Here is a 27,554-nt window from a genome sequence, read left to right on the forward strand (position 1 = left end):
TATGGAGTAAACTAAAATATCATGGATTTACAAAAGAAAAAAAGGTTGAAGTATTGATGAGTGTACATTAGTTTATCAATTTTCTGGTTGGCGCCATTTTCTCTTCTCTCTCTCTTTTTCTTTCAATCTGCAACTTGCGATGTACCAGTTTCTTGACTTTGATTAATTTATAGACTTTTACCACTTCAACTTTTTGTTGCATTCTATTACAATAATTATCCCGTCGTTTTCTTTTCATATATCCATGTCTTCAATTCCACCTTCTCCAGATTTTTATCTATTTTCCCCTCTATTTTTCTTCTTCATAACTAGAAAATCTAGTAGAAGAAGAAGAAAGGGACAAAGGGTTTTCACTTCATTCAATTTCAGCTGATTCCTTTCTAAAAATCGCTGCTCAAAATGCCCATATCAGAAAAGCTTCTCAATATCGAACCTCGGGAGCTCTCTTTCCGCTGTCAGTAATTCTATTTTATTCTTTGCAGTTTAATGTGATGATTTGGCTATTTTTCAGGTTATTGATTTATTCCTGCTATGTTTTATCTGATATCTGTGTGTTTTGGTTTGATTAGTTGAGTTAATGGTGAAAGCATCTTGCACGATTCGATTGTCTAGTAACTCCTCAAGGCATGTTGCTTTTAAGGTAAAAATTGTGCATTGGAAATTTCATTCATTTCCATACTAATTATATATGCGTGTATATGTCTCAGACTCTCAGATTTCATAATATTTTTTCAGGTTATGACTACAAGCCCACAAAAGTATTTTGTTAAACCAAATCTTGGAATTCTTTCGCCTGGATCAACTTGTGACGTTGAAGGTTCTGTAGAAAGATTTTTATTTTTTTCTTTCTCCTACCTTTATTCATTATGGATTGAACTTTTCTTACCTTCTTTCTGAAAATTGGAATATGGGAGAAAACAAAAGCTTGAGGGTGCGTTTTCTTTGATGGAAAAAGGTGTAAACCATATACTTTTGCCTTTTTTCTGCTCTTTTCACATGTTTTGTTTTTGTTTCATTTTTGTTTTGGAAACAGTGAGTGACTATTGTCTCAGTTAATGTCTCTTGACCTGTTCTTAGAAACTAATTATTTTTAACCAACATTATTATTTAAGAATAATGGTAGCTTTCAAAATGTTCAACAACTACTAGGTAATCCACACTCTTTAACAAAGGATAGTGAAAGTTTAATCCTAAAGGCCATTTTAATCTATAATGGTTTAAATTGTCATTTATTCAAAAAGATGACGTTGGAGTTGATTTCAGTGATTCTCGTTTTGTTGTGTTTTCTAACTTATCTCACATGTTTTGTACTCTCTCAAAATCACCAATCTTGAGTCATTTGTTTATATTTGTACTCCCTCTGTCTAACCAATCTTGAGTCATTTCCTTATATGACAAAAAAATTTCTCTTTATTCACCTTTTAATTTTTTCACCTACCACACTTAACACATTAAATACTATTTTCTTAATTTTCGTGCCGAAAAAAATTGACTCAAGATTCGCGGAACGGAGAGAGTACTATTTAAGCGGGCCTTTGTGATATTAATATATTTGTTATGCTCTAAAACTATGAAATTTGAAGAGTGTTTCATTTAGTGTTATTGGATATCATATACTCCCTCCGTCCACCAATCAACTACCCATTTGATGGTCGGCACGGAAACTAAGAAAAACTGAAAAATGTGGTGTAAAAGACTAAAAGGGTAGTGTTAATATATTTTGATTACTTTTACTAATCTTTCATTAGCTATTTGACATTATTTTAATGCCTTGACTTATTAAAGTGTTCTTTTTTTTATAAGCTATTTTTTTCATTCTTTTTTTACTCTTTAATTAAATAAACTGGAAACTGGAAAATAAATAAACTGAAAATTCGAAAAAAATAAAAATAAATAAATAAATAAACAGAAAAATCTGAAAATAAACTGGAAATAAATAAACTGAAAATTCGAAAATAAATAAATTAATTAATTAAAAACGGAAAATAATTTTTTAGACAATAAATAAACTTAAAGTTCGTAAATAAATAAATAAACTGAAAATTCAGAAAATAAATAAACTGGAAACAAATAAATAAATAAACTGAAAATTCGAAAATAAATAAGTAAATAAACTGAAAATTCAGAAAATAAATAAACTGGAATTAAATAAATAAATAAACTGAAAATTCGAAAATAAATAAATAAATTAATTAAAATCTGGAAAATTATTTTTTTAGAAAATAAATAAACTGGAATTAAATAAATAAATAAACTGAAAAATCGAAAATAAATAAATAAATTAATTAAAATCTGGAAAATTATTTTTTTTAGAAAATAAATAAACTTAAAGTTCGAAAATAAATAAATAAACTGAAAATTCAGAAAATAAATAAACTGAAAATTCGAAAATAAATAAATAATAAACTGAAAATTCAGAAAATAAATAAAATGGAATTAAATAAATAAATAAACTGAAAATTCGAAAATAAATAAATAAACTGAAAATTCAGAAAATAAATAAACTGGAAATAAATAAATAAATAAATAAACTGAAAATTCGAAAATAAATAAATAAACTGAAAAATCAGAAAATAAATAAACTGGAAATAAATAAATAAATAAATAAACTGAAAATTCGAAAATAAATAAATAAACTGAAAATTCAGAAAATAAATAAACTGGAAATAAATAAATAAATAAATAAACTTAAAATTCAAAACTAAATAAAAAATAAATAAACTGGAAATAAATAAATGAATAAACAAACTGGAATTAAAATTTTCAGAAGATAAATAAATAAATAAATTGAAAACTGAAAAATAAATAAACTGGAAATAAATAAATAAACTGAAAATTCAGAAAATAAATAAACTGGAAAATAAAAAATCTTGAAATAAATAAATGAATAAATAAACTGGAATTAAGATTTTCAGAAAATAAATAAATAAATAAACTGAAAACTGAAAAATAAATAAACTGGAAATAAATAAATAAACTGAAAATTCAAAAATAAATAAACTGAAAATTCAGAAAATAAATAAACTGGAAATAAATAAATGAATAAATAATCTAGAATTAAAATTTTCAGAAAATAAATAAATAAATAAACTGAAAATTGAAAAATAAATAAACTGGAAATAAATAAATAAATAAATAAACTGAAAATTCAGATAATAAATAAACTGAAAATTCGAAAATAAATAAACTGAAAATTCAGAAAATAAATAAACCGGAATTAAAATTTTCAGAAAATAAATAAATAAATAAACTGAAAACTGAAAAATAAATTTTTTAGAAAATAAATAAACTGAAAATTCAAAAATAAATAAATAAATATACTGAAAATTCCGAAAATAAATAAATTGGAAATAAAATTTTCAGAAAATAAATAAACTGGAAATTTAGAATATCCTACTCCATTTAATTAACATCAAAATTGGATTAAGTAGACAAGTAATGGTAGAGTGTGGTGGGTTTAATTGGTAAAGTGTAGTAATTTAAAAAGTAAGGGACGGTATATATGTCCAAAAAGCAGATTAAGTAGTTAATTAGTAGACAAAATTTTAAAGACAAATGAGTAGTTGATTGGTGGACGGAGGGAGTACTTGCCTCTGGAAGTTAATGAAAAGTGCTACTTAAAGACTAATGTTGTAAAGATGTGCTTATAGGACAACTCTTCTACTTCTATTCAAATGTAAACTCTTATTGAAATCCCATATATTTTTTCTGCAATAAAAATTAATAAAAACACCTTAAAGTATTGAAGGGCCTTTTAATAATTGATCTTGCTTTCACCTTTTCTATCAGAATTCTTGCAGTTCGAGAAAGAACTCCATTCTTTTTGTAAACATTATATATTTCCTCTTCTATATACACAAGCATGATCCTTCTTTGAATTTTGGTCTCTCTCCTTCTTTAAATGTGTATCGCCAGCTGCTTCAAAACCTTAAGGGTGCGTCTACTTTGCATGATTGATAAGATGCATGATTAAGTATTTTTATCTTCAAGAGTAGGATTTCTCCAATCCCACCCTTTCAATGAGATAAGAATCAAGCAAAACTAGCTTAAATGATATAAATAATCAAGGACCTTGGTATATCCTGAAGTATCAATCCATCAAAGTAAATAAGAGATTAACATTACTATTTTTATCCATCAAGGCTAGCTAATCCTTCAAAGTAAACATATGATTATAATAGCAGCGGGTATAGGGAATGAGTATAGGCATCATTTACGGAGAGTAGGGTCCATTTGTCACTTTAGGGGACAGCAGCAATTCCCTGACACCAAGCAGCCGTCTTCTTTTCCTGCCCATATCAAGCACTCCCTCAATGTATTTTGATAGGACATGCTATTTTCTCATATTTGTTAGTATAAGAAATCTCTTTCTAGAATCAGAAAAGGTCTTGCTACTAAGTGCTGTTTTCAATGGGAAAGTTTCTTGGTTTCCAAATGAAAGTTCTTGTTCCCTTTTGGCTAAATCAATGGCTTTGTTATAGCCTTCAACATGGATGCAAATGACTTGAAAACCATTCATACTTGAAAACATTTTTTAATCAGTCTATGGTAAGTTAAGTTATACTTTCATACCTTGAAAAAAAGAAAGTGTAAATAAGCATAAAAGTGTCGATATCACCCCAAAAAATTGATTCTCAATGCAAGGAAACTCCTGCGTCTATTGGTGTTCCTTTTTCTACCTTTCCTTTTTGTTATGAAGACGCTCCTTTGAGAAAGTCATCTGTAGTTTGTGTGTTTTGCAGTAATTATGCGTGCTCCAGAGGAGATCCCTCCTAACATGGAATGCAGGGATAAGTTTTTGATTAAGAGTGTTGTTGCAGGTCCTGATGACACAGTAGTGAGAGTAAAGAAACTGGTAATTATATATTTTGAGGAATCTGTATGTCTTTGCCAAGTAAATCTGCTCTGCTAAACTTCTTAAGCTCATTGTAGCGACCACGTTCAGATTGGCTGTAAAGCCCCCATTTCAGTCAACATAATTTGGCACTTCCTTGTTTTGAATGGTTTGATCATGGATTGGCATTTTCTTTCTTATAGTTCAACGATAGAGCGCATGCAGTTGGAGATTACAAATTGAGAGTGGTGTATGTTCTCCCACAACATCAGCAATCACCAAATTTTGACAGAACAGGACGAGGCTCTTCACTAAATGGATCAATCTTGCAAGAAAGAAGTTTGAGTGGCACTCAGGTTGTTCACTTCTCTTTAAAAAAAAAAAAACTTCGTTGTTTTGTTCTTTTCTGAAACATTATCTCGTGAGTACCTTAAAATAAAATTACTGGTTAGGATTAGCAAATCTTAGTGAAAACACTACTACCTCACAGTCTCCACCTTCAGTATTTTTGGTGTTTCTGTGTTTATACATAGATTTACCCACTCAGAGTTGACCCCGGGAACTTTTAATTAGTTTGTTCAGTCCTTACCCAAGAAGAAAACTCTTAGGTAAAATTTGATTGTAAAATCATGATGGTCCTTACTCATGAGGATACCCAAATGGCATAGTTCATGCGGATACATCCACACAAGTACTTTACTTAAAGGAAGAGTTTTTGTATGTGTATAAATTTTCTCCAGTTAAAGGCATTTGTATGTTGTGAATACATTGAGTAAAACATAGTATTTGTAAATTTCTGACAAAACAAGAATTCTACCACACTAAAATTTACTATGAGGCCTTGTAGGTTAAGTCACTGTACAAACATACATGCTCTTGATTTGATTATGCTTGTTTTCCTTCATCTAAATTATGGGAAGAATAGGAATAAATGAGACGTTTTATTGGATCTCTGTACATCTCAGTCATTGTCGTAACTTCAATTTCATGATCTTCTTTCCCCATGACTCACCTCACTTAGCACTTGTACTTTAACATAAGCCTTATCAATTTTTCTTTTTAGTAATTAAACTGTGGTGTATAATTTCCATTTGTTACTTTATTACATGTGATGCAGCTCGAGGACATTAATAACGAGAGGGTTGTTGATAATTTGTACGTCAAGGGCATCGCTATTATCTTTGTGGGTTTGATCTTTTTGTACCTCATCATGAGGATACTCCCAGTAATATGGTAAAGTCATCTGTTGTCTTACGATTCATCTCATTTCATGTTTTACCGTTGTTGAATTCTTCACTTTGTATATCCCATGCACAGGAGTTGGAGCTTGGTTGTTACCTTTTTCGTAATGAAGATGGCTAAGAGGCTGGTTTCAGATTCAGTTGAGGATTGGGTGGTTAAGACTCTTGTCTACATCTCTCTTCATTTCTTTACTGTTGTTTTCCGGCGTAAGGGCACCACCAGATCCGGCCATCAATCCGGAGTTCCCGTTGTTAGATGAGTGGATGCAGGTATCATTATGTGACCATTCGAATCTATAGATGTTGTATATATGAAGTGCATGCAAATGGAAAAATCAGACAGGTTTAATGAAAATACATGCTTGTGAATGTCTTTATGTTTTCATGCTTCTCAGTATTGTTCTTGTTGTGGATGTAAATGGCTTCTGCAAATCAAAATTTGATGAAAGTTTAATTTTTCACAGACAATTAACCCTTTTAACAAAGAGATAATATTGCTTATATACACAAATTTTTAACTGATTTGATTTTTCACGCAGTTGTCAATTACCCTCAAATTAATGTTGAGATAGACGCTTGAAATGTCTACTTGGACATTGATAATCGTGTAAAAAATCAAAATAATTGAAAGTTCCTGCATTTGGAGATAGAATTTTTAGTTCATGTACAAAAAGAGATCATGATGGAAGTTTATGTATTTAGACGTCATATCCTTGAACAAATATGGATATTTTTCTTCTTTGTAAATTAAAGTGAGTAGTATTCATTATTATTAATAATATATATATATATATATATATATATATATATATATAGGGTTAAGTTCTATGAAGAAATTAATTTTTTTCTGAAAGTTAGGAACGTTGAACATGTCAATAATTTTTTATGAACATAACAATTTTATTGAACGTTGAGGATGTTTAGGGATTGAATCCTGGAGTGCAAAATTTAAACAAATACATATTTTCAACAAATATGTTCGTTCATTAAAAAAATACTGATATGTTTATCATAATTATTGATATGTTCATCAAAATCTGGACACAAGATTTATTTTTAATTCTAGACCGTTTGATGAATCATGATCAATGGGTGAGATTGTTTCTCACTTCTTTAAATATTTGTCTTTCTCAATACAACTTTTCTCCTAATTTCCTTGAACAATGGTGATTTGTAACGAGGAGAACTTGTTTGCTTGTCTTTTTCACTTTGTGTGGATTTATAGCAATCAGGTTACTCCATCTTAATTTCATGTAGTGACCACGGATGTGACTCGATATACAATTAAACATATTATGACTTTTCTTCAGATTTATCTTGTATTACTACTATTTTATTTAGTCAGGAACAAAAAAATTGTAACTTTCTACGCTTGTGCGCACGTGAACTTTGATCGTCTCCCATTGGGTTGTTTGGTTTTCCAATTCAATGATATATATAGGGTTGTATTATGTTTTCGTGTGACTAAAAATACATTGAGTTTTGTTGTCATCATTTGATTTAATAGTTCGAATTTGAACATTTGATTTTCCAAAAGTCTTTGATTTTATAATTCGAATTTCATCAACATATGAATTATAGTTTCATTTTATTTGAAAAGGTGTACTGGCTTGGTTACTAAGTGATTTTGTTTAGAACTTTTCACTCATATATTTAATTTCACAATATGATATAAAAACCGCTTGCACTTTTATTACTTACTCGACGTGGAACATTACGAACACTGTATTTTAATATAGATTTTAGAGAGAAAAGCAAGCAAAAAGAATTCTCAAGTTTGAGACAACACACACACAACACAGTCATTCAAACGTTGATGTAAAGGCTGAAAATAACAATAGAAGGGAGGAAAAGAGCGTTTTTGAGTATGAATGATGAGAATTATGATAGGCAGAGAGGACTATGATATGCAAACCATAAATTATCATGCTGCACTTTCGTGCTCTAAACTTTCTCCCCACCAGCAACGGCTCATTGTTCGGACGATGCCAAATGATCGAACCAAGAACTCGAGCACACATCTCGTGGTTGAAGGCTTCTTCTGTCCAACATCTTCGCTGCCTGCTTTGTAACTGAATCGCACTTCTCCCTTTACAATAACTTGTTTTATGCAGATGTCGATTGTGAATTTCTTGGATCCTGTACAAGAAGCTTAAACTGTAAAATCGTCCCACTATAAATAATGTTATAGCTGCATTGTGTCATTACAGTATGTAGCGCATGAAGCTTAACGTGCACGATGAAACATTGCTAACCTGCCATCTTTGAGATAATCTGCGTCACTCTGTGTCGGCAGTGAGCACACCCCAGATTTGCATCGACAGCTATAACCTGGAACTGAAAAAAGAAGAGTAATTTTAGGAAGCATTGTATGTTAAAAGATCTAAGATGACATGAGAGAGAGAGAGATATACAGTAGGGAAAGAGAGATTTGCAGCAAATAGAAGAGCTTGCTTTCCCAAATTACCCATCTTGAACACGAGAGGTTTCACCTCAGCTATAAAAAAAAAGGAAATAAGCTGTGTTGCTTATTTCTGATTAGTGTGATGGCTATTATTCATTACAAAGAACAGTCTTGTATAAATATAAATCATTCATTAAAAATTTAATTAAGAAAAATAAATAAGCACGCCTGTGACATCAGACAGAAGATGGATTTAAATAATGGAATAAAGAAAGGGAGTAAGCAGCATAGATTTCGTCCATATTCTTTTGGCCTGATGGTGATTGCATGTTACAGCAACCAACAACGAACTTCTGTAAATAAAAGTAAACTAACTAATCTTATAATTAGCTGGTAGTTTATCTACTAATAATAATAATTGTTAAAGATAAGGTAGGAATCAGAGGATTAGTAAAAAAAAACAAAGAAGTAGTCTGCATCTACAGGCGTGGGAACTATAATATTTAAACTAGTTAAAAGGGTATAGAGCTGTTATGTAAGATGGTGTACATCTGTAACCAAATTATCAGCATCTCTATTATAAATTATAATAATAAGCATCCACTGTAGTAACAACTCAGATGAGTAGAAATTCTTGGAAGGATATAAACTAATATTATAGTATAAAGAATTGATGTAAACATATAAGTTGATAGCACAAGGATGAAATTCACAACAAAATAAAATAACCAGAACATTATATCAGTAGACTCTGCTGCCATGATTCAACATTTACATAATGCAGAGTTTTTGGAGGATCCAAATATAGCACCAGTAGATATATAGCAAGTAGGTTTATTAGAAAATATCTAACTGAAGATTTTTCAACATAGAAGCAAAGCTTCCAGTTTCAATCTAAAAGCCAAAACTTCTGATATTAGAGAGTGAAGATTATGGCAAAGCAATCGACTCTAGTTGGTCTTGTATCCGTGCACACACACACACACACAGGTAGAGGACCATACATAAGCAACTGCGGTCTGTTCATCAAGCATAGTTTTTGACACCAGCAATCTGTAACTAGAAAACAGATGGTTGCTTCATTCCAAAATCAATAGTTGTTCAAAGAAATAACGACGGCTCCACGACACTTGAACACCTTACGGTCTGGTTAGGCCTATAGCATATAAGCTTCTCAATTACTCAGCAAATAAACATAGTATTTTCTTTCCGTTTGTTGCAGAATGCATAATATCATAGTCATACAATCACAAATGGAATGGTTTACGATCATGAATGGCGTGCTTGCACCAGACGACCTAACAAATTAGGTATTATTGTACATAATGCATCTCCAATCACGAATCTTAATTTACATTCAGCAAAAGCAATGAAAATTTCCTGTGAAATAACTATCAATGCACACACTCCCATTTCTAAACATTACAAAATTATATCAAGCGCCGAAGTAAAAAGAATTGGCAAATGCAACCAAGAAGGATCAAGGCTCGTATTGCAACAACCAATTCATGAACAAGACTAACAAAACACCTCAACATTATTTCCTTAAAGTAACATCAAATTCGAAAACACATCACCAGCATTCCCCAACATTCAAATAGCTAAAGAAAAACGAATTAAAATACATCCAAAATCGAATACTATGCGTTTCCAATTTGCAACAAATTACCTCATCTCCTCCGGGAAGAAAAACCCCCATCTTTCTTATGCTTCATCATCAACAAAGCCCTTTCTCTCTCCTTCTCCTTCCTCTCTCTCTTCAATCTCTCCTCCCTCAACTCCTCCAAGGTCTTCTTACCACCACCACTACTCCTCCTCTTCTCCTTCCGCTTCAAATCATTGTGTTCCTCATCATCGTCTTCGTCATCAACGTTCCCATCAGCAACTCTCTTCTCCATATACCATGGCAATTTCACGCCTTTCCCCGCAACCCCATACCCTAATTTATACTTCTCATCCTCGGGCCCCACCACCCTAACCTCCTCTTTCTTCATCCTCTTATTCTTTTCATCATCCCTCGCAAATCTGCTTCTCTTTTCACTTCTTTTCTCATCGCCGGGTTTAATCGGGTCGAAAATCCTGATCCCTTCAAACAGGTTGATGTGCTTGGAATCTGAGTCCGAATTCAAGGGCTCGGCAGCAGATACAGCCGCAACAGGTGCAGGCTCAGCAGCGCTGGAGGACGGCTTATCCTCGGCTTGGGACGGGCCTCGGGTGGCTAGGCCGCGAGCCTGACGGAGCTGGTCGAGGCGAAGCTCGGTGTCGCGCTTGCGGGATTGCTCGCGCTTCAACTGCTCCTCCTTGGCGGCGGCTTCCTCGTCGAGACGGACTTTCTCCCGGTTATCGAAGTTGTAGACATTCCACTTCTTCTGCGGGAGGATGTTCAGACCGCCGTGACCTCCCATGATTGCGGAGCTCAAGTCCAGATGGTAATTGGCTGCAATTAAGGAATTGGGGTTTATATTCTTTTTTCTTTAAATTTCTATTTTTTTTTAAAAAAATATTAATTAATTAATAGTAGAAAAGATAAAACTTTCTGTTTATCTTCTATTCAGCGTATTCTGATTTTACACGTAAACATAGATGCTCATAATATTTCCAAAAGGAGGGCATATGATTATGTACCTTTTCCCTATTTTAAATTCTGTTTACAGGAAAAAACCGATTGCAGTGTGAAGTTATAGAAAAGGATCAATGGGGACTCGGTCGAATTTCTATAAGAATCCCTCTTATGCGTACAACAAGAAATTAAACCTCAATTCCGTCCTTCAAAATCTCAATTGTAACTCCCAATTACGCAACCCTCGTTTATTTCTCTCATTCTTGGTTGTCTCAATGTATTCATCGTTCTTGAATTTTCAGCTTACAATATTGTCACCGGAAATGCTCCTGCGGAAGAACCAGCCGCCACAGTGAAAAGAAAGCGACGCCGTGAGTCGAGGCCGCCGCCTGATCAGCCGGATGAAGTTAAAGACTATGATTGTCCCATGTCCCACCAGGAGTATATTGAAAAACGCAGGTCAAGTTTCTCTCTCTCTCTCTCCCCCTCAATGTTAAAGTGGAAACTTGACTTTCCGAAGAACTAATTGAAAACCCAAATTGGAGACCGTTTGGTGTGATGTGCATAATTCTAGTTTGGGTTATTGGCGTTAAAATACATACACCTAACTATGGCCAACGTTTGGTTTTGCACACCAACTTCAAAATTGGTACAAAAGGTACACGAACTTAACAAATGTTGCAACTCGATGGTATAAATTTTCATAGCTAGACGACATTGTTTTGATTGGAGCATTGGCACATCAAAAGCTAACTCACGCTATTTATGAAGTAGTATGGTTTAGATACTATATGAAGTACCAGTATGGTTGCAGATAATTAAGAATTGATTTTCGATTATACTATATGAAGTAGTATGGTTTAGATAATAAAGTTCTGAATGGTCTTTGTAGCTTCTTGGAATCCATAGGATTTGATAATTTTTTCTCTTCTCTTGTTTACTTACCCAGACACTTTTTACCGGTTTTGATGTTATCAATATTTGGTAACTTAATTCCCCCTAAAAAAAATATTTGGTAACTTAAACCACAAGGTTTTCAGTGCTTAGTGAATGTAAAGTACATAGCTAGATGATTATTAAAGAGAATTATGATCAATTACTTTAGTTCTTTCTTTAGATGTTTGGGAGGCATTATGCTATAATAGGGAAAAAGAACCTTTTCTTGTTTATTTTTCATTTTGCTTCCCTCTTGACCTCATTCCTAAATTGTTTGTTGATGAAAATGCTGCTCATTCTATTGATTGTGAACAATCTTTCATTTAGTTGATTAGTTTTGTTTAAGTTCACGTTTTTTGCTTTTGAATTTTTTAAACTTCTGGATGAACAGGAAGGAAGCTAATGTTTCTCAACCTTACCAAGAGTTAACTGCTGATGTGCTGGTGATGTCAGCTGTCTATTTACTTCTGCTGATTTTGTGTATCATTTTTCTTCTGTTCGGTTCTAAATTACTGTTAGGTTATGCAAATTGATGGGATTTTCTCTTCACAGGAAAGTTCAAATTCAGCTTTAAAGTTGGTGGGGTACGAGAGTAAGTCTGTTCTTTCCGATTTGTCAATAATCTAGTGTTGGATGTGTGGTGTTCATGTTTGAGAGTCTAATATCTACATATGATGCTAAGATGTTCATTGGGGTCCTTTTGCTGGGACTACCAGAGTAATGAACAATATTGGCTATTATTCACACTTTTGTTCCATTAGTTTCCACGACAGCAATTGATTGTTTGATGCAAGAACCACTAGATCACTTCGATTGCAAGAAGAAAACTCTGGATGATATCTTTTTTATTTACTCTCAGATTGAATTTGGTTGAGGTATCTAAGTTTCCCCGAATTAATGTTATGCATGCCCATGAAACTCAACATTATCAATGCTTGCTTTAGTATTCTGTGTGATTTATTGTATAAGTTATGTAATGTAGAAGAAGAGCCGAGTCCTGAAAATCCTGTTTGCACCAGCAGTATGTTTTATTTTCCCTGTGAATCTGTTAGCGATGCTTTGGTTACACCATTCAGCAGAGTTTATACTCGTCGCACGCTGAATGGTGCAGTGGGCCTATCGGAGTTATCTCTTAATTAACTATTAGTTAGATGTTAGTGTGCTTGGACTTTGTGCATGGGCCTTATGGTTTCACGTACTATTTATATAGGTGCACTTGCATATTATGCAACTGAAACACTTGTGTTCTTATAAGGAATGTCCAAATGTGCAGGCGATGAAAGTACTTCTGCTGATTGTGAAGAGGACCAAGGTACTTCATTGGTTTCGGAAGAGCTCTCAAATCCTAGCAGAAAACTGCAGTACTTTCCAGTTTCTGGTATGATTTTTGGTTGCAATCCTGAACAGATCTAACAGTGTTGAAATTTACTTTTAGGAAAACAGTCAACTGGAGCTACATGATGAACTGGATTATGAAATAAAAGATATAGATATGATTGTAGTGTTATAAGATTATTTACTTAACGTTAATGCTAAAACCTAAAATTTGTTAGCGTCACCAGAAGGAATTTCTCATTTAAAAGGTCATTATTCTTTATCAATTCAGTCACATGCATATCTTTCCCTTGAAATTTACATCTCCGTATTTCATGACATTGTTCTGGGGAGATGATGGTTAACATGCTGTATCTTGAGGTGATAAAATTTGTTGGGTTTATTAGTTGACCAAAAGGAGACCAAGTTTGCTGCTGATTTTATATGTAGAAGTTTTTGTTGATAGCGAGCAAACCATTTATCTTTATCTAATGATTGAGCAAGGGAATATGCTGTGGAATGGAATTGGTGAAACCTCTAAATGACTAAACTTAGATACACATATAATGTTCTGGCGTTTCTCATTCTGGGCACTTAAAAGTTTTATAGGCAGGTGAATTTACTATTGCCTGGAGTTGGTGGGAAACTTCATTTCTCGATAACTTCAGTTGCTTTTCCTCTTTGTTACCCCTACTGGTGTGCACTTGCTAAAATATTTCCTGCTAAAAGTCATGCATGTGGGGACAAATTTAATGCAGTATTGCTCATAACAAGTTATTGATCTCTTATGAGGGCAGGTAATTAATTGATCTCTAACTTTCTTAGCTAGCACAGAGGAAGTTGATCATATCAAGACACGAAATGAGCAGAGGTATCCTGCTCCAGGAGAACCTGTATGCATTATATGCGGAAATTATGGGGAGTACATATGCAATGAGGTGAGGCATCTTAGATTATAATTTTCTTTAGTGCCCTCTAGGAACAACTTTTGATACCTGATTTTAAGTTTGTTGCCTTGTCATTGTAGACTGATGATGATATATGCAGCATGGAGTGCAAAGCTGAACTTCTTCAGAGGATTAAGTTCCAAAAGGTTCTTCCTTCTCTTGGTTTAATACTACACTCATCCTTTTGTTTCATTATCTTCCTTTCGAGTTTTAACTTAAAAAATCCTTCTTCCAGGAGCCCCAAAGTGAGCAACTCCAAGTTGCACCATTATCTGCACGTCGATGTACATTGGAGGTGCCTGAATCTGGAGGGGACACTTGGGATTATGATAGGCATCGCTGGTCAAAGAAGATATCTGGGCTTTGCACTTATGAATGGTAGTTAGCTATTTATGCAGCTTTTATGAAAATTTTCAAGCAAAGAATGTCCGTAACTGTAAGACTCAGATGCTGAACTTCTATTGTATCTGGATTCTCATACTGGGGAGTTTTCTCTGTTGCAGTTGGAAGTGTAAGAAGCCTGGGCATCTTCCCGAAGACTGCTTGATGTTGACATCTAGTGAATCCAGTGGAGCTGGCAAGGCATGCAGCCAGTTCTTTTCTCATGATGGAAACCATAACTTTTTCTTTTATCTAAGTTCAATATTTTATTAATCATGGACCGTTTCTTTACAGGTTGCTATGATACAAAATAGATCCAATACAGTATCCAGAGATCTTCTTGATTTGTACAAAAGGTTCCTGCATGGATAGTTTGCTCTTCTGTTCTGTTGCTAAAATTTCTTCTGTAATCCTCACTTTTGTGGATGTTTAGTAGCACTTGTTACAACAAACCTTTTCTTTTGCCAATATCTATGGCAACTGGTTAAGTTGACACATATCTAGGTGACGCATCAAAAGTCTTTCCTTCTAAGCTGGAAGGCATGCAATCTAGTACATAAAATTTCAGATGAAATCCCTTGGTCCACAATTGGTGTCCCATTTCGTGTCCAATTCCGAGTTTGGAATGTTTTGTGAAAATTGTACATTATTATAAATATTATTTGGTTCCTTTGCATTAGAAAATTTTTGAAACATGGAATGCGATGCTGAGTGGGACACCAATTGTGGATCAGAGAACATATAATTTTACATATAAGAAGAAAAAGTGGCGTGAGAAATAATTAGGGAAAGTACCGGTTTCAATGTCTATAACAAGCATGATCAACTGACTGATATTCATTTTTCTTAGATTTGAGGTTGAATGATGCATATGAATGTTGTTTGTGTCTGCAGATGCCACCAAATTGGGAAGAATTTCTTGAATGCGAGGTGTAACACATGTCGTGGATCAACCACTTTGGCTGCTTGTCTAGGCTGTAAGAATAACTTTTGTGATTGGTAAGCTCCTTAACATGTTCTAATCTCTTCTCCTAATTCAGTGCAAGCCTTTGGTTAATGTGCTTAACTATTTTTTTTATTGTGCTTGTTAGATCAACAAGCTTCTGCTCATGTATTAGTATATATATCTTGACAGTTCAAGAATACAGAAGAATATTAGCAATTGTGCTCTAGATAAGGGAATATATAAATCATCTTAATCTGTCTGGTAATGAATTCATCAAAGTCTTGCTTTCCTACTTCAGCTGTTAAGAGAAATGGGAATGCATCATTCTCTGGGTTATATATTAGTTTAGGTTTCACTTCTTTTAATAATTTTAGACATGTTTATCTGAGTTATAGTAATGAATGAAAATCAATTTTACCACCTCTCTCATAGCACATTCCTACATTTTGTTTTGTTCTAACTATTCTACATTGATATCATTATCAACCCATGGTACAATCAATATGGAGAATATGAACTCATATCTGCTATATCTTCATTTCTTTCAAAAAATATTCATTATCATTATTTGGTTGATGGGCATTTAAATCCTTACAGCTGCCATAGATTATTTTCTCTCTTTATTACTTGAAGAGAATAGAATGAGTGATAGCCTTGAGCTTTCCAGTGCAGGTCATCTGAGTGAACACATTAGGGAAAATCCAATACATCAACAATATTATTCGTATAAACTTAACCGTCTGGTAAGAATTTATTTTACATTTTTATTTTCTTCTGTGAAGGTCAGACTAAGTACTGTACAGCCCTGGTGGGGAGTTTAAAGACAAAATTACCTTCTATAAGTTATGCTATAATACCATAGATTGGGAGAGAAAGTCTTGATCTGGATGTTGTCTGCAGTGGTAAAACCTAGATATCTCCATGTCATTTTGGTTCCTTAAAGAGAATTCTATTACATGTGCTTGGGGATTGTGACGGAAGGAAAAAATAAATAAAAAGAGATCAAAGGACTAAAACAAGATTTCTGATCATGAATCATCAAATTGCTGCCCGTGCAACATTAAATGGAAGCTTCCTTGCTTTATTTGATGAGCCATAATTGAAAGAACTGGAAAAAACAGATGGTGGCGGCATTGGGGAAGACTTGGAAAAACATTTTGGGGGAAAAAGGAATGGAAAGAACACTAGGCTATTAGACAGCAATATTAGTTGCTCTATATGTGTTTTCTGTGTTGTTCGTCTGTCTCTCTCTTTTCTTTTCTTTTTTTCTTTGCTTTAATAACAGCTCCTAATTTTTTTTACAGGTTAAATGCTGTAAGTCAACTTGCCGGGTGACTAGCATCAAGGATCTCTTAGCTTGTCACTATTGTTTTGATAAAGCATTTGACAAGTTCTATGATATGTACTCCGCAACGTGGTAAGTGATGCACAAACCTACTCCATAAGCTCCTTTGTTTCTCGTTTCACGTTGCCTTTCTTTGCAAGCAACAAACGCTTTTCCTTGGCTGACTAGAATGGATGTTTTTCCTTGGTATAAACTTGTTACCTGCTCCGACTTTGCCTGAAACTAGAGAAAAGTCGTCTTCATGTTCTAGTTTCATGTTTCTCTGGAACTTTGTTTCATATTTCCCTTCAACTTCATTTCAGGATCATATGCTTAACCCAAAAATAAATGATGAAGTTGTAAATTACTCTTGACAAATATTTTTCTTATAGGCTGTCGACGTCATGATCTCTAGCTGTCTTTACTGGCTTTCATCGTTTTTCAGTGTTCCATCTAAAAATGCAATTGTGCTTGTAGGAAACCATCTGGACTATCAATCATTTGGAATTCTATCTGCTGTGAAGATCACTTTGAGTGGTACGTAATTGCTACTAATATTGCTAACATGTTTCATCTCAGTTTTTTTGGCTTCTGATAAACAGTATTGATTCCTCAGGCATCGGATGAACTGTTTGAACGCGAATGTAGAAGATAATGCATATATTTTAAAGAATAAAAATGTCCGGGGCAAAAAATGCGTGCAGCTGAGCGACTTCATCTTTTGAAGTAGAAATCAGTAGATGTCCTGGATTTACGAGTAGGAGACGTTGAAGAACCAGTTGTCTCATGTAGTCTTTTAGAGGGGTGCTCGTTTCTTCAAGATTAAATTGGCAGGAGATTACCGGAGATTTTGTCATTGGGGGAGGGCTAAGATTCATAAGACAAGATTAATCCTACGTGGCACTATTCTGTGGCCGAATCCATCCAACGGAACAACATATCATGAGATTAAGTCCATAGTCTGATCCATCAAACCAAACACTAATTAGAAAGCTATTGTGTCTCATCATTTTGTTGTAGTGTCTCGTCTAGAAGATAAGGAAGGGTGAAAATATTCGGCCATAGCTTTGGAGGAATCAAGCGTAATGCCATTGTTAAGTACCACGTGAGCAAAAAGATTGCTATTCAAACTATGACGGTTTATATCCTAATTTTTTCTTCTGATATTTTGTATTATGAATTTTGCAACAATGGCAACTCACTAAAGATTTTCTCTTTGGCTTGCGATTGTTCTAGAATATTTATATGTTCGTCTAGTTAGGGCATCTACATGGTAGAGTCAAGGTGAGGTTTTAAAAGTGGACTCCACCATTTAAAAGTCCACCCTCCGTATTAGGAGAGCCAACATACCGACTCTTAAATTTTTGGTTTATTTTTGTTTTAATGTTTTTTAATTAAAATTAACATTAAATTTAACAACATAAATTTTATTGAAATTAAAATTTAGCATTACATTGATTGAAAATAAAAATTGCATTACAATAAAATAAAGTCCTAAATTAATTCAAATTAAAAAAACAAACATAAAAAGACCGACAATTAAAAAATTTAAAGATCATTGCGTTTCTTGATTACCTCCACCTTTTTCAAGTGAAACACCAACTCGTCCGAAATCATAGCAGATGTGTCCCTACCCAAGATGATGCCGTCCGTGAGGTCGCCGTGGGTTTGGAAGAAAATTCTCATGACCTTGACCATGTTCTCCATGGCCTCGAGAGCTCGAATTTGCTTGTCAAACGACTCCGCCATTTTCTTGCATTTTCTTTTCTTTCTTCGCTGCCTTGGTGTCTTGGGGCTTTGTGGAGATACTTTGCTCGCTCGAAGTCGTTGTGTAACGATCATCTGAGCCCATGGAACGTTCGCCAAAGTGGACATCCTAGTCAATAGATGCGAATTTTTGACATTCGCGAAGTGAATTCCACGCATGTGGATACTTGAATACACTATCATGCTCGAGAACGTATAATTGTTATGCTTGAGCAGTGGTTTGCTCATCGCACATGCCGAAGGCCCAATTCGCCCGGCATTTGTCGTAGATGGCCTGCCACACCTTCACGTCCCTTTGGACGCGTTGAAAGTGCGACTTGATTTGCTTCACGTCGTGTGGAATGGTGCCTTGGGGCCGTTGCCCGTTGTATTTGGTGACAATGGCGCCCCAATACATCGTTCCCTTTTGGTCTGCTCATTGGACGGAGTCGCTTGTTGCATCCGCATACAAACGACAGACGAGTGTCGTCTCGACTGGAGTGTAGCCACCTCTTTGGTTGGTGGTCACCGGCATGGTTGTTATCTCCTCTACCTCGGCTTAGTAACCTCTCAATTATTTCTCTAAACTCTTATCGGTACCTCTGGTACCTTGATGATTTATATAAGCCTTTTTCTGATCCAAAAAAAAAAGCAACCTCTCGATTACCATGCAAATGATCTGCAAGAGTTTGAGGACCGACGATGAATTTCTCAACACAGAGGATTCTAAAACTAAATTACCATATAATAATAGTGGAAACTCTATAGGCAATAACATCATTAAGGACTAGTTTTGAACGATCACTTATTAATGAAGAGTCAAATCGTGTGACAAGAGCTCATTGTTCTCATGATCATGTACATGTGCATTAGATCTTTTGTCCTTTACATAAAGCATATTGTGATTGTTTTAGATAATATGATGATATTGGTTAAAATTGTTAGCTCTTAAAAGTTTCTAGGACATACATTTCTATTGTAGGACTTAAATCACTAAAAGCCCCTCATAGTAAAATATTGTGCATATTAATGTTCAAATGATTTGTGTTATGATGATGGTAGGGATAGCAAGAGATCATGTGTAAATGTTTATTGTTTGCATCTTATTATATAATCGTGAAAATCAATCACACTATAATATTTGATGTTTTCTTTTATTTTTCTATTTCATAAACCATAAATTATGGGACAATATTGCTTATGCATGGAGCTTTTAGCACATTTTATAATTATTGTAGCCAATTGTTGTTGGATTGAAAAAACTGATGGAAAAAAAAAAAGAAAAAAAGAAAAGAGAAGCACGACTGAAAAGTATGTCAACTGAAGTGTTTTTCAAAAGTATTTTTCGGGAAGCCTTAAATGCGCTGCTGCAAAGTATTGGCGGTGAGTCATAATATATTTTTTTTATCCCATGATTATGTGTTTGAATGAAGATTATGTGTAACTCATATCATAAGATTTTGAATTATAATATTTCTTATTTCAACAGTTTGCCCTACTACTCTTAAAAGAATATGCATACAACACGACATCCAGAGGTGGCCCTGTCGTAAGATAAACAAGGTGAGCCGATGTTTGAAGAAAATACAAAGTGTGCTCGGCTTTGTTGAAGGAGGACTTAGATTTGATACAACCATCGAGGACCTTGTGGTAACGTGTTACCATCATCTTGTTTGGCCACCGTGAAATTGGAACAAGAGACTGACAATCAATTCCAAATCAACGATTTAAGATTAGCGGCAATTGAAACCTAGTTGTCGAGTCAAAACTCCACAAAGCGAGCAAGGCAAAAGGATGGTAAAGTCGAACATATCATCCAAACTTCCTCTGGCTCATCTAGTGGATCTGGAATTGCTTCAATGGTGAAAGGCAACTCATCAAGCTCTTCACAAGGCATTTCACCAACCGATACATGCTATGAAGATAGTTGGTCTAGATTTGCAATCAAAGCTACTTATAAAGAAGATACAATTCGATTCAAATTCGAGGTTGTAGCTAGATGCTTACGCCTCTACGAGGAGGTAGCATCGAGGTTCAATCTGCATATGTGGCAGTTCCAACTCAAGTATGTTGATGACGAAGATGAATGTGTGATGTTGGTGAGCGATTCTGATTTGGTCGAGTGCCTCGGGTTTCGACTTTATTGGCAATTACTGGAGTGTGAAGATGTCACGACCGGCCTTAATTAAGGATAATTAATCCGGGAAAACCATGACTGGGGAAGGGAAATTAAGAAGCGGGTTGAGAAAGGGGCGCATAAAAGAATACTCAAAGGACTTGAATACGCGTGAAATATTCCTTAAAAAGGAAAAATGCATAGTTCGCATAAAAAGGGTACTTAAAGAACTTGTATACGCGTTATATTCCTTAAAAGGAAAAAGGCATCGTTAGGGGCTTGGCTAAAACATTATCAGAGTTTGCAACGGAAGGCGTAACTGAAATAATCAGTATTTATAGCGGAAAGCATAACTGAGATACATGTATGAAGACATGTATCCTTTCTGAGCCTACTTTAAGTTCGACAAAAACTCTACTCTGCAACAACACTTCATCGCCCATCACAGCTCAACCTGCACAAACATAAACATCGAAGGGCTAAGTACAAGAGTACTTAGTGGGCAGTTGCCAAGCATATAACATAACATCATTAACAATTTCACAATATCGCATAAGAGGCATAAGTTTCTTTCAAATCCTTTGCTCATTAAACATTTCCAAATTCATAAACAGCATGAGCGCATTCTTCATCATCAACAATCATAACAAGCATCGTGTCGTGGAGAAGGCCTTCCCAAACGAACACGGGCATCGCGCCGTGAGGGGGAGCCTCCCTCAGCGGTCACGGCATCGTACTATTGAGGGAGGCCTCCCCCAATAGACGCTGTAACACTGGCATACTGGCATATTGGCATACTGGCATCGCGCCGCGAAAGAGGCCTCTCTCAGCGGACACGGGCATCGCGCCGTGAGGAAGGCCCTCCTCAGCGGACACGGCATCGTACTGTTGAGGGAGGCCTCCCCCAACAGACGCAAGCATCAATCACAGGCATAAACTTATCAGCGTAAAGCATTCAAGCGTAAATAAGCGTAATCAAGCGTAAATCATTTAACGTAAAGCATAATAAAGCATACCACACTTGAAGATGCAATTTGCATTTTAAAGCATAACACATACATAGCATTTTATTTACGCGTAAGAAATTGCCCACCTGATAGCAAAGTTTTGCTAAGGTATTGTGACTCCTTGAGTAGTTCTTACTCTCGCGCTTGACCTTAATCACGAGAATATAAAATAAGACATTGCCTCGAGGAAAATTCTTAATTAATGAGAAAGCGTAATTGTAACTATGCATGAATCTGGTATGCATGAACTAATACTCTGAGCGATAATCGGGAATTCTACTATTAATCCTCGTTAATAGATTTAGCTAATTCTCGTTTAGCGCGGTCGAATAAAACTGTGATTCTTCCTTCCTCATCGGAATATTCTAGTCGTGAAATAAACCTCGCATAAACATCTAATTCAAAATCTTGAGTTGAAAAAGGACTAACTCGGCTTTAAACGAGGTGTGACCTTGTAGAAATTATCGGGCTTTTCGATAGAAACATCATTACTAGCGTAACCTCAAATAATTAATAGGCTCAAAAGAGAGTAGCCAATTAATTAAATAAACCAGTGGCTTTAAAGAAATAAATGATAATAGTTCGCTTTAAAGTCTGAAATCCAAAACAATAATTAATAAACTGGGCGGCTCATTCACTGATAAATAATTGGGCTCCATCAAAATAATTACTGCAAGGCTTAACTTAAGAAGTAGCTTCAGCCCAAGTGATGATAGAAATTAATGTGGGCTGGAAAGAATAAATCTCAGTCCAATAGGCAATTTAATCGGCCCAAATGATGAATTAAACTGGCTCAACGAAATATAAATGGGATTAGAATAATAGCCCATCGTAAAATAAGCATCAGTCCAATCTTTAAAATAATTCAAGCCCAATAGAAATAATGGGAATGGCCATTTAAATTAAAGACTGGCCCATTTCGAATTTATTTGTGAAAGCCCAAGCAATTAAAATAAAATCAAGCCCAGCTTAAAATAATTCGGCCCACAATAAATTAAAAGGAAAAGCCCAATTACCTTAAAACAAGCTAAAAATTTCGGCCCAACTTAAATAAAAAGAAGCCCAAATCTTTAAAACACAAGCTCAAAATTTTCGGCCCAACTTAAAAAAAATAAATTAGGCCCAAATTAAATTAAAATCAGAGGCCCATAAGTAACTAAAATCAGCCCAATTTAAATTAAAATCAGAGGCCCATACAGTAATTAAAATCGGCCCAAAATTTATATAACTGAAGGCTGAACTATTAATTAAAATTGAGTCCATGTTAAATAAAAAAAAGCAGTCCAGACTAATTAAAATCATTTAAACGAGCCCAACAAAAATAGCCCCAAAACTCAAGCCCAAACTGACTTAAGCCCATTCACTTTCCTTCTACATTTTCGGCCCAACAGAACAACTCAAGCCCAACATAAAATGCATCGGCCCAAATAACATAAGAAAATAGGCCCAACAATTAAATAAAAAAAAGCCCAAATGATTAAAAAAAATAGGGTAAGCCCAAAACATAGCCCAATCTCTCTCTCTTTCTAAACTCTCGATCTCTCTCTCATTCTCAAGGGGGCCGCTCTTCCTTCTTCTTCAAAGCCGATCTCTCTCTCTCTCTGCCAAATTCTGGTCGGCTGCGCCTACTCCGGCCGTTCAGCCGTCATCTGCTCCGATCAGCTTCGATCGGCGACGCGTCAAACACCGGCGTTGCTCTCTCTCTTCATCGCAGAACCTAGCCGAGCCCTAACTCTGGAAATCATCGCCGCTGTCGCACCTCCGTCTGGAATCCGGCGAGCGGTCGTCGTCTGGGAGTGGCGCCGTCCAACTCCCGTCCTCCTATCCCTCTCCGACGTCGAGCCCTAGATTTCAGAAAAGGGAAGGACGCCGCTGTCGAGCGTCCGCGGTTGCTGCACTCGAGCCCCTGCTCGGCTCTGATCTGATCGGCGTCAGCTGCCTCCGGCGATTCTCTCCACCGGCGACTGGAGTAAGAAGGCCTACGCCTCTCACCGCGTCGCTGCTGCCCCTGGACGCTGCTGCTGCGCACAAGTCTCAGCTCGTCGCCGGGCAGCTGCTGTTCGGGGCCCTGATGAGGTTGGGCGAGTTCGCCCTGTCCCGACCGTCGTCGTCGTCCCCGTCGGGCTGTCAGCCCTTCTTTCCGATGCAGGCAAGACGACGAGAGTTCGCCGTTTTCCTTCTTCGTTCCAGCAGTTGAGGTTCGGCCCTAACTCTTAGTATTTTTAAATGCAAAAGCAGCAAGATATGGTTTTTTTTCTAGTTCAGTGCAGTCCGTAAATTAAACCTTTGGCTCCTATTGTCGTTTATGCTATAGATTGAAACTAGGCATCATGGTTTTGCTATGTGTCGTCAGAAATTCTCATTGTATTTGCCTTGTGTGAAAGTCATGGGTTGTTGATTCTATATGGATAAAAGATTATACCATTCGTCTCCTACTATGCTTTTCAAATAAACTGATCATATGCTTCATGGGAAATGAGGCGTGTAACAAAGAAGAAAGCATACCGATGTAAAAATACCTTGAATGTTCTTGTGTTTTTGGTTGGTTGCTCTGGAGTTCAATGGATAGAAACTGAAATAAATTGCTTATTTGCTTAACAATTGCAGGCTGAACTTATGAAGGAAATGGAGGGATTTAAGCCTAGGCTTACCTCTGGCAGCACAATGAATCTCCCTTTTCGTTTGATTGCCGATGCGCCAATGAAGAAAATGAGAGGAATGCTAGCTTAAAAAGAGATTATATGAGAAGGAGTTGTTGGTTGATGGGAGTTGATATTAAAAGAGGGCGGCTGAAGAGATGGGGAACAAGGGTGGTGGGCAGCACACTCATTTTCTTTCTCTCAACTTTAATGATTTTTATGGTAGTGGTGGGGAGGTAAGAGTGAGTGGAAATTGAAGGGGATTGGAGGCTGCTGCAGATTTTGCACAGCCCCACACATTTCATATCTCTCTATCTTCTTTTCTTTTATTGACTTTTCTTCCTTTGATTGTTAATACTTTAGTGAGTGGCAGTAAGTGGCCACGTAGAGTACAAAATCTTTGTGATATACTAGACGATTTTCCCCAAGCTGGGAACTAGCCTGTAATCTGTGAACTGTAAATAAAATACTGGCTTATATTCTCTATCATCCGTTATTGTATCTGTTTGATATTTTTTTCCTTGCCTGCTAACTTGATAAACTATAATATAACTTAAATTAAATCCGTAGATTTAATCTGCTTTGCTGTCGGAATAAATCCTCGACTTCTAGTAGCACTAATAAAATATAACTGCTTCCGTTTCTCGATTAATAAATAACTTGACTTCGCTAAGTCAATTAAAAATAATAATTATTGAATAGCTCAATAATCCTCGTTAATAATTATTGAATAGCTCAATAATCCTCGTCGCGTTTTTCTCATGCATACAAAAGCATACGGCTAAAATAATACTCCATCTCTGATAAAAAAAATCAGGACTATAAACTGAATTCATATATAACTGGTAACTGGGTTTCATTTACTGAAAGATGCGATATTAATTATCGCGATACCATATTAAATAAAAATAAAAATGCGGGTCATTACATACTACCCCTCTTAACAAAAATTTCGTCCCGAAATTTGCATATCTCTGCTAAAACAGTTCGGGGTATTTTTCCTTCATCTTGTCTTCAAGTTCCCACGTAGCTTTTCTTGTCTGCGGTGTCTCCATAAGATTTTCACTGATGTGATTGAGACTGATTTGGTAAGTGTCCACGTATTGCTGGTAAGGGGTGTGGGTGTTCCCAATTGCTGAACCTCATTGTCTGTTGGGGCATTGCGTGGAGTAGTGACCTTTTTGGCCACAATTGTAACAACCGTTAGTTCCAGCCCGACAGATACCCCTATGCATCTTACCGCAATTTGGGCAAGGTGAAATTCCTCTCTGACCTTGGTTACCTCCAGTTGGCTCGAGATTAGTCTGTGCCTCGTGCCTTTGTTGAATAAACTGTTCGGCCCGTTCCTTTTCTTTGCCACACTTCTTACTATTCTGATTGATATTGTCTTCGTTGTTGTCCCACTTGTGCTTCCCTTTGAGAGTATGTGAGGCTACTGGTGGATCATTTGGCGTTGAGATCAACAATGGGGCTGACTTGTCCGACTACATTGCAGCTTCAATGTCAAGTGCCCTGTTCAGAGATTCCGTGTATGAGAGTCCTCCGTGGCTTGCTAGAGCCATCTTAATTTCGTACCGCAGTCCGGCACAAAATTTCTCTGCCATCTTCTCCTCTGTGTCCACTTGTTATAGAGCAAACCTCGACAGGTTGCAGAATTCCTTGTCGTATTCAACCACAGATTTCTTTCCTTGCTTCAACTCGTAGAATTCAGCTTCTTTCTTTTTCCTATAGCTTTTCGGAATATATTTATCATATAATCCTGTCTTAAAATCTTCCCAAGTATATCTTGCCCATTGTTCAGGTGTCAGAATTTTTCGTCGTGCTTCCCACCAGAAATCCGCTGATCCTGTTAGCTGGAATGAGACGCAAGATAGGCGCTCTTCATCAGTACAACGTAGAAAGTTGAAGATGCGTTCCATTGCACGCACCCAAATCTCAGCTTCAGCCGGTTCACTCGTTCCGTCAAACGTAGGTGGGTTTTGCCTTAAAAAGAGTTCTTCGACTCTCCTAGTTGGGGGCGGAGGGAATGGGTTATGTCCTCGAGCATCTTGTGGTTCTTCGGGTACAACGTTACGATTTCTGCGATTGTTATTGTTTCTCGCAGGGCGTCCTCTCTTAGGCGGCATTCTGGTAGCAAAGATGTGCCAATTAGTACACTCTAGCATAATCTAATACAAGTCTCAAAAGAATTCTTGTACAGGTTAACTTAGTCTAACTTGTAAACAAGTCATAACTCCAATGACAACATTGATGTAGTAAGCTCTAATGGTCCTTAGCATCTCATATCCATGAGTCATATCAATTCTTAAGCATATAATATCTCATCATCTAAATTGGATACTTAAGCATAAGTCATGGAGATTTATAGCGGCTATAAAATCATGAGCTTAAGAATTATTCTATATGCATCACTTATGTTGCTGCCTTCACTATAGCCACCAAAAATACAATCTAATTTCTTCTATGTTTGCTTCTATGTTCTGTCGTAGTGGTGATCTCATATCTTAATAGCTCTATGTTCATAGGGATTCATTCCATAGGCATACTTAATCGCGCTTGCGTAAATCATTTCATTCAATAACAACATAACATAGCTATTAACAGTTACTCACTTTGCTATAACGATAATTTGCACTTTTCGTAAACATTAACTCAAAACTTGAAATAGCTTACCATTCTGCTTCGTTGAGTGTGATGCGATGAAGTGCTGAGTTTTGTCGATTGAACTCTAGACACTTTAGTGATCCATTCTAAATTTGGCTTAAATAAACTCTTAGGCTCAGAGCAAACGAACTGCTCTGATACCACTCTGTCACGACCGGCCTTAATTAAGGATAATTAATCCGGGAAAACCATGACTGGGGAAGGGAAATTAAGAAGCGGGTTGAGAAAGGGGCGCATAAAAGAATACTCAAAGGACTTGAATACGCGTGAAATATTCCTTAAAAAGGAAAAATGCATAGTTCGCATAAAAAGGGTACTTAAAGAACTTGTATACGCGTTATATTCCTTAAAAGGAAAAAGGCATCGTTAGGGGCTTGGCTAAAACATTATCAGAGTTTGCAACGGAAGGCGTAACTGAAATAATCAGTATTTATAGCGGAAAGCATAACTGAGATACATGTATGAAGACATGTATCCTTTCTGAGCCTACTTTAA

General features: G+C 35.8%; 3 protein-coding genes and 2 long non-coding RNA genes across 9 annotated transcripts; 3 read left to right on the forward strand and 2 right to left on the reverse strand.

The window, feature by feature from the left end:
• Nucleotides 1-48: 48 nt before the first annotated feature.
• LOC131024891 (vesicle-associated protein 1-2-like) lies at nt 49-6,444 on the forward strand. Its single transcript, XM_057954441.1, has 7 exons — nt 49-454; nt 570-640; nt 736-817; nt 4,743-4,855; nt 5,038-5,190; nt 5,952-6,067; nt 6,152-6,444. The coding sequence occupies exons 1-7, from the start codon at nt 400-402 to the stop codon at nt 6,333-6,335; spliced, it is 774 nt and encodes a 257-aa protein (XP_057810424.1). The 5' UTR covers nt 49-399; the 3' UTR covers nt 6,336-6,444.
• A 1,355-nt stretch (nt 6,445-7,799) lies between these two features.
• On the reverse strand, nt 7,800-11,603 carry LOC131024899 (uncharacterized). 2 transcript variants are annotated; one of them, XR_009102025.1, is made up of 4 exons: nt 11,105-11,348; nt 10,149-10,916; nt 8,331-8,412; nt 7,800-8,214 (listed from the first exon to the last, which is right to left on the reverse strand). XR_009102025.1 is itself a non-coding variant. In XM_057954455.1 (2 exons), the coding sequence occupies exon 2, from the start codon at nt 10,882-10,884 to the stop codon at nt 10,150-10,152; it is 735 nt and encodes a 244-aa protein (XP_057810438.1). In that variant the 5' UTR covers nt 10,885-10,916; nt 11,105-11,603; the 3' UTR covers nt 9,945-10,149. The 2 variants fall into 2 exon arrangements, 1 of the variants encoding a protein (XP_057810438.1); XM_057954455.1 differs by lacking the exons at nt 7,800-8,214; nt 8,331-8,412 and having other exon boundaries at nt 9,945-10,916; nt 11,105-11,603.
• LOC131024871 (uncharacterized) lies at nt 10,769-18,063 on the forward strand. 4 transcript variants are annotated; one of them, XM_057954429.1, is made up of 16 exons: nt 10,769-10,908; nt 11,134-11,261; nt 11,342-11,498; nt 12,367-12,418; nt 12,528-12,567; nt 13,249-13,353; nt 14,115-14,227; nt 14,317-14,382; nt 14,472-14,614; nt 14,740-14,818; nt 14,912-14,973; nt 15,512-15,616; nt 16,231-16,306; nt 16,868-16,980; nt 17,365-17,424; nt 17,504-18,063. In XM_057954429.1, exons 2-16 carry the CDS (start codon nt 11,174-11,176, stop codon nt 17,610-17,612), a joined length of 1,368 nt encoding a protein of 455 aa, XP_057810412.1. In that variant the 5' UTR covers nt 10,769-10,908; nt 11,134-11,173; the 3' UTR covers nt 17,613-18,063. The 4 variants fall into 4 exon arrangements, 3 of the variants coding, with proteins under 3 accessions (XP_057810412.1, XP_057810406.1, XP_057810417.1); XM_057954423.1 differs by lacking the exon at nt 10,769-10,908 and having other exon boundaries at nt 11,043-11,261; XM_057954434.1 differs by lacking the exon at nt 10,769-10,908 and having other exon boundaries at nt 11,043-11,261; nt 13,249-13,287.
• A 4,966-nt stretch (nt 18,064-23,029) lies between these two features.
• Nucleotides 23,030-24,547, reverse strand: LOC131024909 (uncharacterized). Its single transcript, XR_009102026.1, has 2 exons — nt 24,408-24,547; nt 23,030-24,328 (listed from the first exon to the last, which is right to left on the reverse strand). It is a non-coding gene; the product is annotated as an uncharacterized LOC131024909 (long non-coding RNA).
• LOC131024913 (uncharacterized) lies at nt 23,815-24,823 on the forward strand. Its single transcript, XR_009102027.1, has 2 exons — nt 23,815-23,954; nt 24,364-24,823. It is a non-coding gene; the product is annotated as an uncharacterized LOC131024913 (long non-coding RNA).
• The last annotated feature ends 2,731 nt before the right edge of the window (nt 24,824-27,554 follow it).

This window comes from Salvia miltiorrhiza, chromosome 1 (genome assembly GCF_028751815.1).
Source record: "Salvia miltiorrhiza cultivar Shanhuang (shh) chromosome 1, IMPLAD_Smil_shh, whole genome shotgun sequence".
In the NCBI taxonomy this organism is placed as follows: Eukaryota; Viridiplantae; Streptophyta; class Magnoliopsida; order Lamiales; family Lamiaceae; genus Salvia; species Salvia miltiorrhiza.